At 42.3% G+C, this 19,782-nt stretch overlaps 1 protein-coding gene across 3 annotated transcripts in view; it reads right to left on the bottom strand.

Moving 5' to 3' along the window:
- The window catches only part of LOC137384372 (zinc transporter ZIP11-like), a 764,304-nt gene that overhangs the window by 9,906 nt on the left and 734,616 nt on the right, over positions 1-19,782 (bottom strand). For 2 of the 3 annotated variants that reach the window (XM_068058319.1, XM_068058320.1), the window contains exons 8-9: positions 19,256-19,414; positions 5,718-13,171 (exon numbers count right to left, since the gene is read on the bottom strand). In XM_068058319.1, the coding sequence (XP_067914420.1) occupies positions 13,093-13,171; positions 19,256-19,414 (238 nt within the window). In that variant the 3' untranslated portion in view covers positions 5,718-13,092. Of the gene's footprint in view, positions 1-5,717; positions 13,172-19,255; positions 19,415-19,782 lie in introns of those variants that run through there. The other variant, XM_068058321.1, reaches the window with a different exon arrangement.

Here is a 19,782-nt window from a genome sequence, read left to right as displayed (position 1 = left end):
TTTGCAAAGCAGGTGTGGAAAGAGATGCAGTGGTTTTTGTCGAGGTTCATCCCAAGCAGCTCTGTAACACAGGAGTCTGTGCTCTACGGGCTGTTCCCAAGGACACACAGCGTGATAAACATCAACTGCTGCTGGAGGACTATCAATTCGGTGAAAGACACCCTTTGGTCTGCCCGAAACCTCCTGGTCTTCCAGCGCAAAGAGTTGTCCATGATCGAATGTTGCAGACTGGCACATTCCAAGGTCCAGGACTACGTGCTAAGGGACGCACTTAAGCTTGGGGCAGCCGCGGCAAAGGCTCAATCAGGAAATACCACTGTGTAAGGTCCCCCTACCAAGGTGAACTGAGAGGCTGGATCCATGGAAAACCCCTCGGGCTGTATCCAGAAAATATTTGTTTGCTGCAAAAAGTACATGGCAGGTAAAATGAAATGGAAAGGTTGTGAGGCAACTCACTCCTGTATTGAAGGAAACTGATCTCCTTTGCACTCTTAGTATTGTTGATTTGGTGCTGTTTTTGAACTGTTTTGTTATGTATTTTTTTTTATAGTTTTTTACGAATAAAGTATATTTTGGAAATAACAAAACAGTACAAGGACCAACCAGTGAACATTGAGGAACTGAAAAGGGATTACAAAGTTTGGAGAGCTGTGAAACCCCTCTTTGAGTCTCCAGTGCACTGATGGGAAGCGATCAAGGCAAACATCAAGAGGTTCTTTATCCTCAAAGGTGTTTACAGGGCAAGAGAGAGACAGAGGGAAATGTCCCAACTCCAGAAAATAATGTAACATCTGCACCGACTGCAGTCGATGGGGGTCGACGTCAAGGAGGACCTCGAAGAGTTGAAGAGCCAGCAGGCCTCGCTCTTTGCCGCAGAGGCCTCCAAGATCATCTTCTGGTCCAGAGTCCGCTCTGTTGAGCAGGACGAGACGTGCTCGTGTTTCTTCTTCCAAAAGGTACAGAGAGAGAGCTCTGTGATCAGCAGCCTGAAGGAAGAGGATGGCTCGGTAATGTCTTCGCAGTCTGACTTACTAAAGATCAGCAAATCCTTTTATGCTGGGCTGTATGGCAGCATGGCCTCCTAGTCCATCCTGTCATCTATCAAGGGACAGACTGGACAAACCGCTAACTCTGGACGAGCTGACAAAGGCCGTCAGGTCCTTTGAGACAAGTAAAACGGCCAGAAGCAACGGCTTACCAGTTGAGTTGTATTCGGCTCTGTGGGACTGGATCGGCCCAGACCTGCTGGAAGTATATGAGAGTATGCTTCTGGCCGGCAGCATGTCAGAATCTACGAGGAAAGGCATCATCACCCCCATCTACAAGCGGAAGGGGGAAGCGGGCAGAAATCAGAAATTGGCAGCCCATCTCACTGCTTAATGTAGAGTACAAGATTCTGTCCAAAGTCATCGCTAGTCGGGTCAAGTCTGCTCTGGAGTTGGTGATTCACCCTGATCAGACCAGTACTGTACCCGGCAGGAAGATCTCTGATAGTCTCGCGCTACTCAGGGATACGTTTGCCTATGTACAGGACAGGGGGGGCGGACACCTGCCCCATCAGCTTGGACCAAGAGAAGGCTTTTGACAGGATATTGCACACATACATGATGGACGTGCTCTCCAAAATGGGGTTTGGGGAGGGAATCTGCAATTGGATCAAACTGCTCTACACAAACATCAGTAGCGCAGTCTCAATCAATGGGTGGGAATCAGAAAGTTTCCCGATCAAATCTGGAGTCAGACAGGGCTGTCCTCTCTCTCCTGCCTTGTTTGTATGCTGTATCGAACCGTTTGCTGAGTCCATTAGGAAGGAAGCGGGCATAAGAGGGGTGACAATCCCAGGCAGCGGAGGCACTCAGGTGAAAGCCTCCCTGTACATGGACAATGTCTGCTGTCCATTCGCAGACTGATGAGCACCTGCGACCAGTTTGAACTGACCTTGGGGAACAAAGTAAATCATGGCAAGAACGAGGCCATGTTCTTTGGGAACTGGGCCGACCGATCCCTTGTCCCCTTCACCGTCACGTCAGACTAACTGAAGGTGCTGGGGATATGGTTCGGAAGGGCTGGGGCATGCACCAAAACCTGGAAGGCGTGAGTAGCCATGGTACACCATAAACTGAGCATGTGGGAGCAGCGTTTTCTCTCCATTGTGGGTAAGAACCTGGTCATCAAGTGCAAGACGCTTGCGTTGTTGCTGTATGTGGCACAGGTCTGGCCCATACCCCACTCCTGCACCATGGCAGTCACCCGAGCCATTTTCCCTTATCTGGAGATGCAAAATGGACGGGGTCCGGAGGGACATGATGTTCAAACCTCTGGATAAAGGCAGAAAAAATGTACCCAATGTCACCCTCATCCCTATGACCCCCTTCGTGTGCAGCTGCATCAAGCTGCGTGTAGAGCCCCAGTAAGCAAACACCAAGTGTCACTATGTGCTGAGGTTCTATCTGTCCCCAGTGTTGCGAAGGATGGGTCTAGCCACATTGCCGTGGAACACTCCATCCAGTTGGACCGTGCCTTACCACCTATCCTTTGTGGAAAAGTTTGTGCAGAAAAACAACTTTGACCACCAATCCATCAGGCAGTGGCCTGCACGGAATATCCTCAAGGCCCTACAGGAAAAGGAGATGGTGGATCCTGTCTGTTGGTTCCCCGAGCAGACTTCCAAATTCATTTGGCAGAATGCCTCATCACCAGAACTTTTAAACAAGCATCAAGACGTAGCTTGGCTGGTGGTGAGAAGGGCCCTCCCCGTCAGTTCTTTCCTGCACGCCTGGAATCTCACCGCCTCTGCACACTGCCCTTGAGGTGGCTGTGGTGGGGAAGAGACTGTTGCCCACCTCCTTCTGGAATGTGCCTTTGCAAAGCAGGTGTGGAAAGAGATGCAATGGTTTTTGTCAAGGTTCATCCCAAGCAGCTCTGTACAGAGAAGTCTGTGCTCTGCAGGCTGTTCCCAGGGACGCACAGCTAGATAAACATCAACTGCTGCTGGAGGGCCATCAATTCGGTGAAAGACGCTCTTTGGTCTGCCCGAAACTTGCTGGTCTTCCAGTACAAAGAGTTGTCCACGACCGAGTGTTGCAGAACTGGCACATTCCAAGGTCCAGGAATATGTGCTGAGGGACACACTGAAGCTTGGGGCAGCTACCTCAAAGGCTCAATGGGGAAATACAACTGTGTAAGGTCCTCCCGCCATAGTGAACCGAGGGACTGGACCCATGGAAAATCCCTCGTGCTGTATACACCAAATATGGTTTTGCTGTAAAATGTACATTGTATGTTAAATGGAATGGAAGGGTTGTGAGGAACTCAGTTCTGTATTGAAGAAAACTGATTTCCTTTGCACTTTCTGGAACATCAACTTGGTGCGATTTTGAACTGTTTTGTATTTTTTTTTACAGATTTTTATGAATAAAGTATATTTTTGAGAAAAAAAAAGTACAGGGGCCAAACTAGGGAGAAAAATAATACATTTTAAGTTTCTACACAAAATAAAACATGACAGAATACAAAATAGACCTCTGTTGTGAATAGATCTTTTCCCTACCCTTAAAAGCCCTGAAGCTGTAATTAGAATGAATTGGAACATGGTACATTTTTTGTGCCAATTTTTGCTGTACTGCATTTCAGCTGATTTTTTTCCAAGACTGCAAACATTATGAAACTAGCAAGTTTAAAATTCAAAATTACTCAGAAAATCATTTTTTAAAAATGATAATACCTTTTTTTTAAAAAAGCTCAATTTTTAACTACCTAAGGACATTTATGTGAAGAACAATTTCAGAACAGGACTTGTTTGAATTAATTGAGTGTCATGAATTGAGTAAATTGAATAGAATGAATTGAGTGGCTCAGTTGGTAGCACTGTGGCTTCTGAGTCAGAAGGTTGTGGATTCAAGTTCTACTTTAGAGACTTGAGCACAAAAATCTAGGCTAACGCTCCAGTGCAGTACTGAGGGAGTCCTGCACTGTCAGAGGTTCCATTTTTTGGTTGAGAGATTAAACCAAGGCCCCATCTGCTCTCTAAGGTTGATATAAAAGATCACTTGGCACTATTTTGAAAACGAGCAGGGGAATTGTCCTGATGAACATTTATCCTTTAGCAACATCACAAGATGATTATCCGGTCATCACCACATTGCTGTTTGTGGGAGCTTGCTGGGTGCAAATTGGCTTCCAAGTTTCTGACATTACAACTGTGACTACACTTCAAAAGTACTCTATGGCTGTAAAGCACTTTGAGACATCCTGAGGTTGTGAAAGGAACTATATAAATGCAAGTCTTTCTTTTTTTAAATATGCAGTCTGTTATTTTGCCTCATATAAGATGGGTGAGATTGCTTCAGTGCACCATATGAGACAAAATATTCAGGAAGAACATGAGAAGAATTTCACATCATCAGTAATTTCACATAATAACCAGCATAACTTTCAAAAATTAAATCAACTTATATTAATCGTGTTTGCATGTAAATAGCACTTTCATACATCAAAATGTCTCCAGGTCTTTCATACATTAAATATTGCTGAAGTGTGGTAACTGTTCTTATGTAGGCATTTGAAACTACTTAAATATTTAGGTGCAGCTATAGTTAACGCCCTTCACGTAACAAGAAGTGACCCATCATTGTTTTAACACATGCTCACATGTTCATGCTTGAACAGTATTATATAAACTGCCTTTTACATCATATTTACTTTGGTAATCAGGAAGATTTCAGTGTATTTGCATAAATCTAAGCTGGTTCTGCATTAAAAAAACTCAATCAATAGGGTACATTTTTATTGCAGAAGCAATTTGCAATCATTGCAATATTTGGTGGATTTGTCACTGAATTGACCTTTCCAGCAGTAAGCCCTGTAAAATGTTATATTAGTCTATTTCTGATATCATTAGTTATATCACATACAAGCAAGACAATCACTTCACAACTCTTACGTTTATTTCTATCTGTCATCTTAAGGCATCATCATTCAAATTGGTAAGTTTACGGGTGGAAAAAAACCAGCTTCCAGTTCAGTTTGTATGGGGAATGAAAAGTTGATTGAAATCAACATAATCAATCTCATTTCACTGCTTACAGGCTGAGATTGACCTTGGATTCCAGCATAACACAAGGGACACAGATGCACACAAATGTGTCACTATGTCAATCTCCCCCTGCTCCTGACACAAAGGGTCTAGTGTTGCTGGGGGTAGCCTGTACACAGCTGTTGATTCTATATTGAAACTGAAGCCAATCCAGCCAATATTTGAATACTTTAGACTGCATCCCACTGAGATTGTCAGAAGCTGTCTGACTCTTGAACCCAAACTGTTCTGGAGGCACATTTGGCAACAATGGTTTAAACTGCTCGACAAGACATTGTTTTCAGGTGAAAAGATTTTCATTATTACTGGTGCTCTCAAGGAATGGATTAGTTTCACTTTGATGCATCATTAAAATAACAGCACCTCTAATAAAGTCCTCATGGTCTTGTCAATATTTGAGTGTGGATGGAGTTGGAGATGCCCTGCGAGAAAAGTGGGCAATTCCATTCAGTTTGGGTTTGAATTTTCAGTACTTAACTTAGAAGTCTACAAATGGCAGAGTCTCAGAGTCACTACAGTTTCTTTCCAAGGACACACAGTACTGGAGTACTGGACCAGGATGGTGACTGAATAAGTCAAGTGACATATGTAGTTTCAAAAAAAGACAGCAGCATTACAAGGATTTCAATAAAGTGATTTATTCCCACAATATTTTCCCAACAAAATTGTGTTAGAATTAGTACCAGGCCCTGTTAAATCATTAAGGCATGACTGCACAGAAATATTATTACATACACACCAGGGTGGTGGACTACAGTAGATACAAGGCTTTCGACTGAACTGTAAGCTGCTGGCAACCTAGATGCCAAATCTATTACAGCTCATAACAACCTGCCAATAACTGCTTCAGTAAAATGGAGAATGTGATTATAAGTGACCTTCTTCGGACATTGGGAAATAAAACTTTAGTTTGGCACATAGATTTGGGAAGTGATCTGTAGCTGCAGAGCAAGCGTAACATTTAGGTTTTGACACGCTTGGGTTCTACTGGGGTGAAACACAAAAAGTGCACATGCTCGACATTTTTGATCCCTTTTCTGGAATGGTGGGAAAGTATTGGAAGGTTGGGCAGTGCAGGGAAATACAAGGAAGTGTGATTTTACCTCACCCAAAGACCAAACTCAGTGTTATCTGTCCATACACGTGTTTCAAGTTTAGATAAGTTTTAATAAAGCAGACTCATGTCTCCTGTCACAGCAGCTTTGTGAGGTTTTAAGAAAAAGCGAGGCACAAGGAATGATCCTCCACTTTAACGGGACTGCTTTCATTTATCCTTCTTACTACTGAAAATCAGTCTGAGTGTTGAACGTAGTTATGCAGTCAGATCAATTACACAGATTGCCATGGAATTTTAAGCCTACTTTTATTCAGTCCAGTGTCTAAGCCAGGTCCACAGGATAGAATTCAAGATTGACCAACATGCTCACCAATTGATGGGACCTGGAGGGTTAGACCTTTCAATGGGGCCTCTGGATTCTTCTTACTCAGCTCCATAGAACGCTGCAAGGCAATGCTGGAATATGTAGGGTGATTCTCACAGACAAGCAGCAGGAACCTTATCAGTGGTGCATTTTGGTAAACTGCTAGGTTTTAGTTAATTCAGTTCCAGCAGAAATCTGATACACACTTGTGGTGGGGTGGGTCCCTAAACGTCTTCAATAGGAGAGATTGTGCTATTCATATCAGGCAAAAAGAAACTTTACTAGTGTGGATTTCACAGTAGTTTGGTTTAGAGATTCTTAAGAATGGTGATGGGTTTCTTTGTCAGATCCCTGGCTGTAAAAAAAAACATAATTACTGTGGATTTGATTTTTATATAAAAATAGAACGTGTTGAAGAAGAAACTCGCAGCCAATAGAGGAATGGGCTGAATTATTTAATTAACTGCCACTTCCAGCCAAAGTATTCTGTGCATGGGAATAATTTAGACATAGACTGAAAGGATTTTCAATTTCTCATGAACAGATTAGGGTTGATTTTCTAAATGTGCATTCCTGGCCCAAAGAGTCACCCATTGAAAGCCATGTGTGGAAAAATTGCGGGTGTGCTCCCTGTGATTTTCCATCCAAATAAACAGAAAGGAGGTTGTGCCAAGATGCACTCACAGCGGGTGAGGCCCTCTGCCAGCAGCATACATTTGGAAAATTAGTCCTATTATCTAAATAGCTATTGAATAGAAGGGGGAACTCCAGCACTGGCTGAAGATTCTACCTTGTACCTTTCGCACCCACCATCCCTTGGGTTGACAGTGACCTTTTTGGTCTCACAAATCAAACAATAGTAAAAACAATCAGTATACAGTACTTTTATTCTTTTTACTCAGTGAGAACTTTTTTTTACTTTTTGTGTTGTTAGTTTACATAAACCCTCACCTATGGTGTGACGGTTACTGTTTAGTGCATGTCTTTTGGTCTGGCACCTGGCCAGGGCAGCTATCTGTTTACCTTCATATTCGCCTGGAGGGATAAACCTTCAAGCATGGGTTCTTCTGCTGCATTACAAATATAATTACTTAAAATTGTGTGTAATAAAAAGTATTAACTTGCATCCAGGTTACAATATTTCATCACACACGTGCAAACAACAAAGAAGTGGAAGGTTAGGGAGCATCAGAAGGTGACACTGCAAGCCAATGATCGCAGGCCAGGAGCAATTAAGATAAACACATTTCACATTCAAAGAGTGAGGGATAATTCAGTAGAAAACACAGAGGTTACTTTCACTGCAGAACATAGATGAGAAAACTAGTACACTCATGAGTAGGGCTACTGGTCTGTGGTCACAAATAAATTAAATTTCATTTTTAAGAGATTCTGAGATTTTTATTGTTGTTGTGCAGGGCCATGTTCGGTGATTCCAAAATGTTTCCAAGAAAGTGGCCTTGTCCACAATTTACAAAGGACAACTATTAATTTTAATTACATGGGATTCTAACCAGTGTTTGGGGGATTGCATTCTGTGTTTGTCGATTTTTCCAATGAAAACTGCAAACCAGTTTCCTTATGCATGAGCTTTTGACACTTTCAACATTTCATCACAACTAGTAAATAAGGTTCATATCTTCGAAAGTAAAAATGCAATGTGCACACAACTCATCCAACCTGAGCACCAAACTCCACTTCAGGTTTGGCATATTTGATCTTAAACTGGAACTATGAGGGGCTCACAATTATTTATTTCATGGGTCAATATAGGTCAACTCATTTCATTCTAAATCCATGTATCAGCTGATCTTCTGTGTATCACATTACTACCTTCAAAATGCATAGAACTAGGCCACTGCTCTGTCAATCCACAAGGAAAGTGAAAGCTTTGGTGGGGTATCAGGAGGACTAACTTGCTTTTAATTACTAGAATTAGAATGGCAAATGCTACAGCCAACAGCATGCCAAAGTCTAGTACTTTGTATGCACAAATGCCATGCATTAGCTCCATAGCATTTGAGGCAACATCAGTGTTATTATGGCTTAGTGGTGTTAGCTAGTTCATTTCCCCTTCAAGCATTCTTGCTCCTTCAGCTGCTGATGAGAGGATTCAGGTTAGACTTTCTCTCAACTGCACTGGTAGTGAAATCTGTGCATTGTTCAGCTGGATGAAAGAGTAATCCTCCCTCACCACCAGTCAAAGAAGGTGTAGATATGCATCTTGCTTCCAGTATTCTTCTAACAGTGCAGAAGGAAACACACTAGGGAAACTAACTTGCCAATTTTCCATCAATCTTACGTGGCTTGTACTTGGTAGCTTGTCCAACAAGGCGAGGTCAAAACTAATTTTGTGCGAAATAGTGAAAAGAGGCCTGTGTTCGTTCCACTGCCTTCTGGAATAATGTATTGGAACATCACCAGACAAACTCTCGGGAAACCACCCAAGACAAGCTTACACTAAATGATATTTAAGCGGTTTTCCTTCAGGATGGTGGGGGATTTGAAAGAAAGAAATCCTGAGGTAAAAAAAACTAGGAAAGTTTTAATTTAGCTTTGCAGTTTTGCACACTCTTTAATTTCCCCCACACTCTTCACAAATTTGCAGGGGAGACAGAAAGAAGGGGAGAGAGGTTACTGACAGAATTTACTTTCTCCACCCATCCTATCCAATTAAACAGGGTCATTAGAAACAAACTAGATATTGAATCATTTGAGCTGGGGATACCTGCACTGTTTAATATTGCAAATAAAGTTCAGATTTCCATGTTAAATTTGCTGAATCCAATGTCTGTTTGGAATACTAAACGTAACTCAATTTCTGAGTTTCACATTGATTGGAGCCCACCCTCTCACAGCTACTTGCAGCCCCCTGCAATCATTTTTTCCTTTATTTACCCAGTCACTGAATAAGGACCAGAAGTAAAAAAAAAAGGTATTTAAAAACAGGAGCTAATAAAAGTATACTGTGCACCCGGAAGCACTGGGATAATCAGCACCAGACTGTAGACTTCATGTAATAAGACAAAAAAAGGAAGTGCAGCTTTAAACTTGTATTCGTGGACCAGGTGCCCAAGGTTTAGAAGGCTTCTAGCCCGAGTACATCCGTTCTGAGTAGCAATGCCATTCCATTTCATTCACCCATGAATCAGCTAGAGTTTAAGGAAATATGCTGCAAACAGCACAGACAGATCAAGTAATAGAGATGCAATTGTGATGAGGACAGTCTTGGGCCACTCTGGATTCTTCCAAATATTGCTTCCACCCCCCAACTTGCAGGGGGACAGCACAGTTTTATTAATTTGGCCCTTCTTTGTCCCTGCTTATTAATGACTAGAACCAAACCCAAAAGGGTTCATGGATAGCTGTTGGGATAAACTTAAGGTTTATATGAGGCAGGGGCATTTTGATTTTGTATGAATTTTTCTGCCTTTGTCATTGCTTCTGAGATCATTAACAACTAAAGAGTCCCACAATTCTATCCCTGCATCCTGTCCGTTTAATCATCAAATAAAATTTGAATTCGCCCATACACTGCTATGAAGGTCTACTGCAAACCAGCATTGAAGCCCTTAAGATACTGTGTAGTCAGAGAGTTATTCATTAAAGAATAAATTAATAACAATCGTTCTCTGGACAAAAACCGAGCCAAATCAAAGTATGATGCGGTGCAAGTCCAACAGCGATATAAAGGTATCCTGGTTTTAGAATATTGCTCAACTTATAGAAATCGAAAACCCTTTGTTCCCTAGTGTAACTGACATCAAAATTCCTGTTCATCTGATTTATTTCCTTCATTTGGTCACTGATGAATTTAGTGCGGAAACTTCAGTGCTACTTTGGAAGAATACACAAGAAAGGGATGCCTACAAATGGAGCAGCACATGATGATACTGGTTGCTGATTGAATCTAAATGGTACAAGCTTATTGGCTTTAATATAATTTGAGATAAAAACACACAAACCCTTCAATTTAAAAGGCTGTGCTAAAGGACCACACTCTATGTAGTAGCTGAAGAAGCTCTTAAGAACAAGCTATTTCAGAGTCCAATCCCTTAAGGGAGCTCCAAGGAATCAATACCTTCCCTTTAAAATAAGGTACCCCCAAAACTCTGGCAGTACAACTTTAGATCTCCAGCGGCGATTGACATTCCCATTGGCTTGAGCCTTTAGGCAGGTTATCTGCATTGCTAAATGTTCTTCATCTCAAAGGTATAGTAAAGCTGAGAAGACTGGTGTCCCCCCAACCCCGATGCAACTGAATCGTCTCCCTGCTCAGCCAGTCATGGAGTTGCACTGACAGCATCAAAAGCAAGCTTCATGTTCAGTTTCACAGCAACCAGAATTCAGAGCCGTAGCTGGTTGAAGAGACTTTGAAGGCAGCTTCACAATTACCTAATGGCTTTAAGTTGGTGATAAACATGAAACAGATTCCAAGAAATATGTATCTGAGGCATTTCATAGCTAGATACAGCAATTGAGCTTTGGTATCTGAAATCAGAAGTATCGCTGTTTAGAAAAACAATGCCAGGCCTGCCAATTAGAAAGACGATAATTTTTAGTGAGGCATCGAGATAGGAAGCAATACTGCAAGAATGACAGGAGCAAAATTAGTCAATAAGGAGGAAGCTGAACCTTGGAAGCCTTCCTAAGCTTAAACCATCAGAAGGGCTTGTTAGAGTTAAAGGGTTCAACCATTATAAATTTAGCCAAAGTCTGCAACAAGTTTTTTTTTCTTTTTTGTTTTGTTACAGTGCCAACAATGTTGTGCCAGAACAATATCTTTCAATAACCTTTTTATAATTTACCTCATAACAGTAGTTATATATTTACTTCAAAACAAACATGACATTGTGTGCCGAAGTTCTGTTTAAAGTGAGCAACTGGCCAAAAGAACACTGATGTCAAGTTCTGTAAATGGGTGTGTGTATGGCACAAATACAGTTAACCTCTCAATACACTGGCCTATTGTGTTCAATGGGAAATGTTCAGAACAGCAACTAGGTTCTGGCTGACGTGAAGTTGTATTTGAAGTTTACTTTCATTTGTGTGAGCATGGGAAAGACTCAGTTGCAAAATTTATTGCCCCCTTCTAAATTCCTGGACATCCGATATCGTTAGATTGTTTTATTAGCTGCTCTTAAGATATTCCCTGCCCCTGTTTGTTTGCTACCTGACATATTAAAAAGGATAAAAAGAAACACAGTCATTATATTCACACTGATCCTACATCATTCCACCAGCCATTTGTTCAGTGTCTGGTAAGTGGTTGCAAAGGTCATTTACAGCCAGCTGCAGTCTCTCTTTGGAACCACACATTTATACCAGCTGATGGCGTTTCTACAGTATCCAATGATGCTGACATCTCATTGAGTACATTCTGGTTCCAGTTTGAAACTCGTTTGGCACCTAGTTGGCTGGAGATTGCTTCTTGCTGCCTCAGATATGTGGTGAGCTCTAAACTAATCTTGTTTCAGGCCTGATTTCTTATTTAGACATCTTGCATTATTGTTTATTACAACCCAACTTTAGATTCTGCTGTTGAGGTAAATTCCCTTGGAGTTGCTTGCAATTCACTTCTGTGAGAACAAAGCCAGACGTTTATAAGGGAGGGATGCAACAACCTAGAAGTAGCCCCTATAAATCTCTAGGTATCATTTGAGGTTTTTCTTCATTAAGAAAACAACAGGCTGTAAATCCAAAATGACATATTTAAGTAGGCCAATATCTGGATACTGTAACTGCAAACAACCCAGAATGTTCCAAATCATTTCAGACATCACACACTGACTGATAATGACTGGCTAGATGATGAAGACTATTGGACGGCTGGTGTGAATGAGACTGTTTGTTGAATTTAACATCAGAAGAATGGGGCATAAAATGTTCCAGTTTCATTTTTCGTCAAAAATACACATAAAAATATATGTTCAATATTCTACAGTGAAAATAACTTATTATTCAAGGTCATCATGTCTGTTCTGTTCTTAACACAGTGTCCCTTTGACATCATAAAGTTTTCCGGTATTCGGTGACGTACCACAACTGTGAGCATCTTTCAACAGGTGATCATTGAAGAACTACATAGTTATTTATGGAATGAACAGATTACACAGTGGGCAGTAATGGAATATCGAGTTTATTCCACTCCTGAGTTTATGTTGATGAATGTCCAACGTTGAGACTTTTCACTGAGGTAAAAGGGACTGAATCACCAAAAGCCTGGGACTGAAACAAAACCTCATCATAAACAGATTGTGGGATTTCAACAATGGGGAAACCTGCAAACCAGGAACAAATGTAAAACGATCAATGACCCTGGGGCAGTCAAGTGATAGCAATAACCCCAGACCGGAAGCTGCCAAAACATTTCGCTGAGTCAATATAATTTCTTAATGGGAGGAAGTTATCTGCATCAACCTTGAAATTAATATTCTGTATGATGATGTTTGTCATATATTATATATATATATATATATATATATATATATATATATATGATGAAAATGCAACTTTTTTAAAAATGAAGGACATGAAAATATTGTTCCCTAACTAATTTCTTCAGTAAAATAGAGATTAGCCGAGGCCAACATCGAGCGACATCATCAAGACGAACCCTACGATGGAGGTCCAGGATGCCAGCTTGCCATTTCCACTGAAAGCAAAAGCAATTCTGTCAGTTTTTCTTAAGAGTGTTTCAGCTGTCGTTATATTCACTGACCCTTAGAATGATTAATTAAATTGGAATAATTCGCAGTACTTGCCTTCACCTGTATTGTGGCATTACTCAGTCAACAGAATATGATATACCAGACACGTATGCATAAGTTGCCTCTCTATATAACTTGGACTGTTGTTTTAAGTTGCTTTATGTGGATATAAAACAGCTGCATGAAGGTCCAAGTTACACATAAGATGTTGCATCGATGATATGACAACCTTTAACCATCCATCTGTTGTTGAACTAAAATATTCAATTCTAAAAGTATCATCATCAGTAAGATTATCCCACAGGAGCAGGTCTTACTGCAAATCGGGAGAATCAGGATCAAAATCCCCAACACTCTTACTCTCCCCTACTGGAGCCACTACTTGATACTACACAAAATAAAATGGTCAAATCACAAATAATATTTGCATATCTACTTTAACATAGTAAAAATCTTAAAGCGCCTCAAATAGGAGAGAGGAATTAGGAGGGATGACTGAAGGCACAATCAGAAAGGTAGACCTCAAGGAGCTTTCTAAATGGAGGAATGGAAGTAGCAAGGGTCTGAGGATGGGACTAAGGTGGCTGAAACTGCTGCTACTATGGAGGAATTCTAGCGAGGGAGGAGATACACAGAAGTAGAGGGCCATAAGTATGGGTTAGGAAATAGGACTGGAGGAAGTAAAAATGCACATTACCTAGACACAAAGCTCTCCTTATGTTTACTGCAAATATGTAGTCTGTTTTCATGTGCTCGTATTTTGTCTACAATTGAGCAGAATAATCATGGAAATTGCCAGCAGAAATAAAAAGCTCTTTGAATTTGAACACAGAGCTTGGATTATGGCAACAGCTTGTACCACATAAGCTGCCTGTATTAGGGTGGTTCAGGTATTTTCAGTTGCAGTGTCTACCTCAAGGCTCTAGGGCCTGTATCTATGACCTCATTTTAAATGGCTGCAGTGTAGTATTTGTTATATTGCTGTAGGATTTCCATTCTTTAATGACTTGGTCATTTGTGAAGAGTTGATGCATTATGGTCCCCAAGCCCATATGAACAGGCCATTTCGCATCTGTTTTCAGGCTTAAAAAGCAATTGCTCCTTGACTAATTCTGTACTGGAGTCTGATTCCTCAACTTTACTAATTCACTCTGTTAAATTAGAGAAGAATTCTGTTAAACGCATGGAGGTCGGGATGGAAAAAACTGACATCTCAGAATCAGACTAGCAGACAACTGGAATGGCAATAAGTGTACTGCCAAAATCAGGAATTAACTGTGACTGGCTAAAGATCTGGCTGTGTTGATAATTTGAGTAACAATGCATGACTGCATGTTTTCCACTCAGGAACTGAAGACAGGCTGATTGAAGAAAGGAAGAAAGAAAAGCCTGCAGGTTGAGTTGCTCAATCTATGAACCATCTAACCTCAATTGTCCAACACAGGCCAGACTCCATTATTATTATCCATCGCTTACGGCTAATGTTAGAGCGTGACCTGCCTTTCTTTCTGGTTCTTTGCAGCTTTTAGACATTACTTGCCCAGCGCAGTTGGAAACTGCTCCACTGCCATGATGACACACCCCAAAGAGAGACTGACACCAGATTCACATGTGAGACTTTCGCATTTGAAAGTATGATAATGAGTCAATCACAATGTTGATTAAACACTGCTTGGAGTGCTTCTACATTGGATCCTCTTAACACTGCAATGCAGGCACCAGCCTCAGACAGTGGACAGTACACATGAACAATTTATCCCAACATGCAAATCCTGTAGAAGGAATGGAAATGAAGCAGCAGCTTTTTAAAGGAAATTTGCTATTAATAGTGTGACCTTTAACCCACTGGCACAAAATTAGCTCTGCAAATCTCCAGGTGTCCCGGGGGAATAAGAACTCTAAGTGTGTCAATCATGCCCCATGTGGAAGTTCCTGAACATAGTGTTCTCTGCTTTCTGCCTCCCTTGATAGCATAGCAGGGAGCGGGTTGGTCAGAAAGTCGTGGGAACACGCAATTTGGGATTCTCCAACACACTTTAACTCAGTGCATTATGGTCTCCAAGCCCATGTGAACAGTCCATGTTGCACCTGTTTTCAGGCTTAAAAAGCAATTGCTCCTTGACAAATTCTGTACTGAAGTCTGATTCCTCAACTTTACTACTTCACTCTGTTAAATTAGAGAAGAATTCTGTTAAACGCATGGAGGTCGGGAAGGAAAAAAACGGACACCTCAGTAGCTTTAACTCCACAGCGTTTCACTGACATTGCGGATTGGCTCCCTGCCTGGAGGCCAGCCTGACTGAAACAACAGGTCAGGCCGTGCCAGAAAGGGGGTGTCGACCAGAAAGGAAAACGATCGGAGTGGGGTGGGGGTTCAATAGGGTGGGCTGCCAATCCTGGGTGTGGGGTGGGGAGTGAAGGAGGGGGAGGAAGACGGAGGCCTCATGGTGGGCGGGGGTGGAAACAGAGGCCTGGGGAAGGAGGGTGACCTTGGCAGGGCAATGTCATGGGAGCGGGGCCCAGATTGTGGAGGCTCCTCAGGCAGGCACCTGGTGCTCACCTCCTGAATGCACCAAGTCCTCACCTCAATGAAGCTGATGGGCTACCCGACACTTGGGAAACCTGGCCAACCAGAGTTAAAGTTGAAAACCTGAATGACAATGAGACTTGTAGCCTCATTATCATATATAAAGCTGCAATCCGCTTCCTTGGAGTGGGCTGGCTGTCCGCCCAACGTCTGGCATCAAATAAAGCTGGAAATGTGTGGGCTGGAGGCGGGTAAGGGCTGCGAAACAGATCCTTGAGACTTTAACACTCCCTCACCCCACACTGAACCTGTCCAATATTTTAGGCTAAAATTCAGCTCTAATAGTCACCCACACAGTACTCTATACCTGTTGTAAAGTGTTTAAGAGTGTCCTTAATCCTTAATGGAGGCCTGCAGCTGAGAATAGTTTGCCCACATAGACATCTGGCAGGAAATGGCCTTTCATGTGGCAAAGCTCAAAGGAGAGAATACAACAAAATAGAAGTTTCTCAAAAACATACACTATTAACAATTGAGACCCAAGAGACAATTACAGAGAACTCTGAGCAAGGGGAGAAATAACTTTACACTTTGTACCCACTTATCCAGAATGGGAACCTAAAAGCAGCAGATAGTTGTCACTGAGTAAAGTCATCTTGCATCAGGCTTATAACTTGTGCTGATGACAAAGAAGCTAAATATAGTGGAACTCCTGAAGATCACAACATTTAAATGGTACAAAATTACTTCCATTCAGCGCAATCTACTCAACACCTCCACACAATATTATGGATAAGGCTTGGAAATCATTAGCAAGTGCCTCGGATCGCTCCGTCTCACTGTCGTCCTGTGTTCCATACCAGCCATCACTCTGTTGCTTAGCTTGCCAGAGCTTTAAAATAATTCAAATTTAAATAATTCAAAGCTCGTGTATGTTACAGATACCAACAAAAAATTGGCAGGGAGTTAGAGGTAATAATTCAATCTTGAGTTCTGTTAATGCTTATAAAACAATTGAGCTTTGCTTATGATGTGAGACAGCAACAGAACAGCTTTATTACATTTCTGCCTGACTGCCAGATGTTCATTTGTCTGCATTCATCTGACAAAAGGGTGAAACAGTAATCCTTTATTTCTTTTTTCACATATTGATGGACCTCAGAGTCAGCCCTCACAGAAGGAGGCCTTTCGGCCCATTGTGCCTGTGCCAGCTCTTTGAAAGAGCTATCCAATTAGTTCCACTCCCTTGCTCTTCCCCCATGGCCCTGCAATCTTTTTCCTTTGAGGAGACGGAGGCATAGCGGTCATGTCACTCAGCTAGTATTCCAGAGGCCAGGGCTAATGCCCTGGGGGCCAAGGTTCAAATCCCACCACGGCACTGGTAGAATTTGAATTCAATTAATTAAGAAAAAAATCTGGAATTGAAAGCTAGTCTCAGAAATGGTGCCATGAAACTATCGATTGTTGTAAAAACTCATCTAGTTCACTTATATCCTTGAGGGAAAGAAATCTGCCATCCTTACCTGGTCTGACCTATATGTGACACCAGACCCACAGCAATGTGGTTGACTCTCAACTGCCCTCTGAAATGGACTAGCAAGCCACACAGTTGTCAAGGGCAATTCTGAATGGGCAACAAATGCTGGCCTTACCAGCGACGCCCACATCTCATGAAAGAATGGTTTGATTAGAGACAGTCAGCATGGCTTTGTGAGGGGCAGGTCATGCCTCACAAGCCTTATTGAATTCTTTGAAGATGTGACAAAACACGTTGATGAAGGAAGAGCAGTGGATGTGGTGTATATGGATTTTAGCAAGGCGTTTGATAAGGTTCCCCATGGTAGGCTCATTCAGAAAGTAAGGAGGCACGGGATTCAGGGAAAGTTGGCTGTCTGGATACAGAATTGGCTGGCCCATAGAAGTCAGAGGGTGGTAGTAGATGGAAAGTATTCAGCATGGAGCTCGGTGACCAGTGGATCTGTTCTGGGACCTCTGCTCTTTGTGATTTTTATAAATGACTTGGATGAGGAAGTGGAAGGCTGGGTTAGCAAGTTTGCCGATGACACGAAGGTTGCTGGAGTTGTGGATAGTGTGGAAGGCTGTTGTAGGTTGCAACGGGACATTGACAGGATGCAGAGCTGGGCTAAGAAGTGGCAGATGGAGTTCAACCTGGAAAAGTGTGAAGTTCGAATTTGAATGCGGAATACAGGGTTCTTGGTAGTGTGGAGGAACAGAGGGATCTTGGGGTCCATGTCCATAGATCGCTCAAAGTTGCCACCCAAGTTGATAGGGTTGTTAAGAAGGCGTATGGTGTGTTGGCTTTCATTAACAGGGGGATTGAGTTTAAGAGCCGCGAGATTATGCTGCAACTCTATAAGGCCCTGGTTCGACCACACTTGGAATATTGTGTTCAGTTCTGGTCGCCTCATTATAGGAAGGATGTGGAAGCTTTAGAGAGGGTGCAGAGGAGATTTACCAGGATGCTGCCTGGACTGGAGGGCATGTCCTACGAAGAAAGATTGAGGGAGCTAGGGCTTTTCTCATTGGAGCGAAGAAGGATGAGAGGAGACTTGATAGAGGGGTACAAGATGATGAGAGGAATAGATAGAGTGGATAGTCAGAGACTTTTTCCCAGGGTGGAAAGGGCTATCACCAGGGGGCATAATTTTAAGTTGATTGGAGGAAGGTTTCGGGGAGATGTCAGAGGTAGGTTCTTTACACAGAGAGTGGTGGGTGCGTGGAATGTGCTGCCAGCGGTGGTAGTAGAAGCAGATACATTAGGGGCATTTAAGCGACTCTTGGATAGGTACATGGATGATAGTAGAATGAAGGGTAGGTAGTTAGTTTGATCTTAGAGTAGGTTAAAGGTTTGGCACAACATCGTGGGCCGAAGGGCCTGTACTGTGCTGTACTGTTCTATGTTCTATGAATAAAAAAAATCCAGTTCTCTTCTGAAAGTTATTATTGAATCTGTTTCCATCACCCTTTCAGGCAGTGCACTCCAGATCATAACAGCTTGCTGTGTGAAAAGGTTTTTCCTCATCTCACCTCTGTCCCTTCTGTTAATTATGTTAAATCTGTGGTTACTGCCATGCTGCCAGTGGAAACAGTTTCTCCTTATTTACTCTATCAAAACCCTTCATAATTTTGAACACCTCTATTAAATTTCCCCTTAACCTTCTCTGCTTTGAAGAGAGCAATCCCAGCTTCTCTAGTCTCTCCATGTTATTGAAGTTCCTCATCCCTGGTGTCATTCGAGTAAATCTCCTCTGCACACTCTCCAATGCCTGACATCTTTGTATTCTAGACCTGCTGTGGGTACTTCCAGCATTATTTGTTATTATTTCAGACTTGCAGTTTTTTTTAACCAGTCTATATTTACTTACTAATAAAAGTCCGCATTGTAACAGACTGCTTACACTGGTTAACTTGCAAATTCAACACTCATCATCTTTGTTCCCAAGTGAAGTTACAGAGAATTATTGTTTTATTCAGTGCTCACCTGAGTTGTGCTTCAGGAATGATGTCATCAATTACAACGTAAACCATGGCGCCGGCAGCAAAAGCCAAGGCGTAGGGCAGGAGCGGCTCAGCAAGAACTACAGCAAAGGCACCAAATATTCCCGCCACTGGCTCAACCATACCGCTTAACTGACCATACCTTTATGACAGGAGAAAATCATTATAAACACAGAAATAATACCTAACGAAAATGAATGGGCATGGATGCAACTGGTGTTAATTGCATATCAATTGGGGTTTAATTGTATTCAGGTGGTGGGCATTAACTGGGGATTCACCTGTGCCCATACATATTGGAGCAGATTGCAGGCTGAATTTTGTGCCCATGGTGGGGCTCCCAGTGCTGGGCCGAAAAGGCAAGGGGAATACTACCTCGGCCAGCTGGAGCACCTGCGCCCCCACCCACCCCAGGACGATTGAATGCCGCTTGGCCAGTTAACGGCCGGTGCCAGAACCTCTGTCCCTTTAATGACAGGGAACCTGCCTCAAAGAGCTGCCAGCTGATCA

The sequence above is a fragment of the Heterodontus francisci genome, chromosome 26, assembly GCF_036365525.1.
Source record: "Heterodontus francisci isolate sHetFra1 chromosome 26, sHetFra1.hap1, whole genome shotgun sequence".
In the NCBI taxonomy this organism is placed as follows: Eukaryota; Metazoa; Chordata; class Chondrichthyes; order Heterodontiformes; family Heterodontidae; genus Heterodontus; species Heterodontus francisci.
This window is presented reverse-complemented; position numbering and strand designations above follow the sequence as displayed.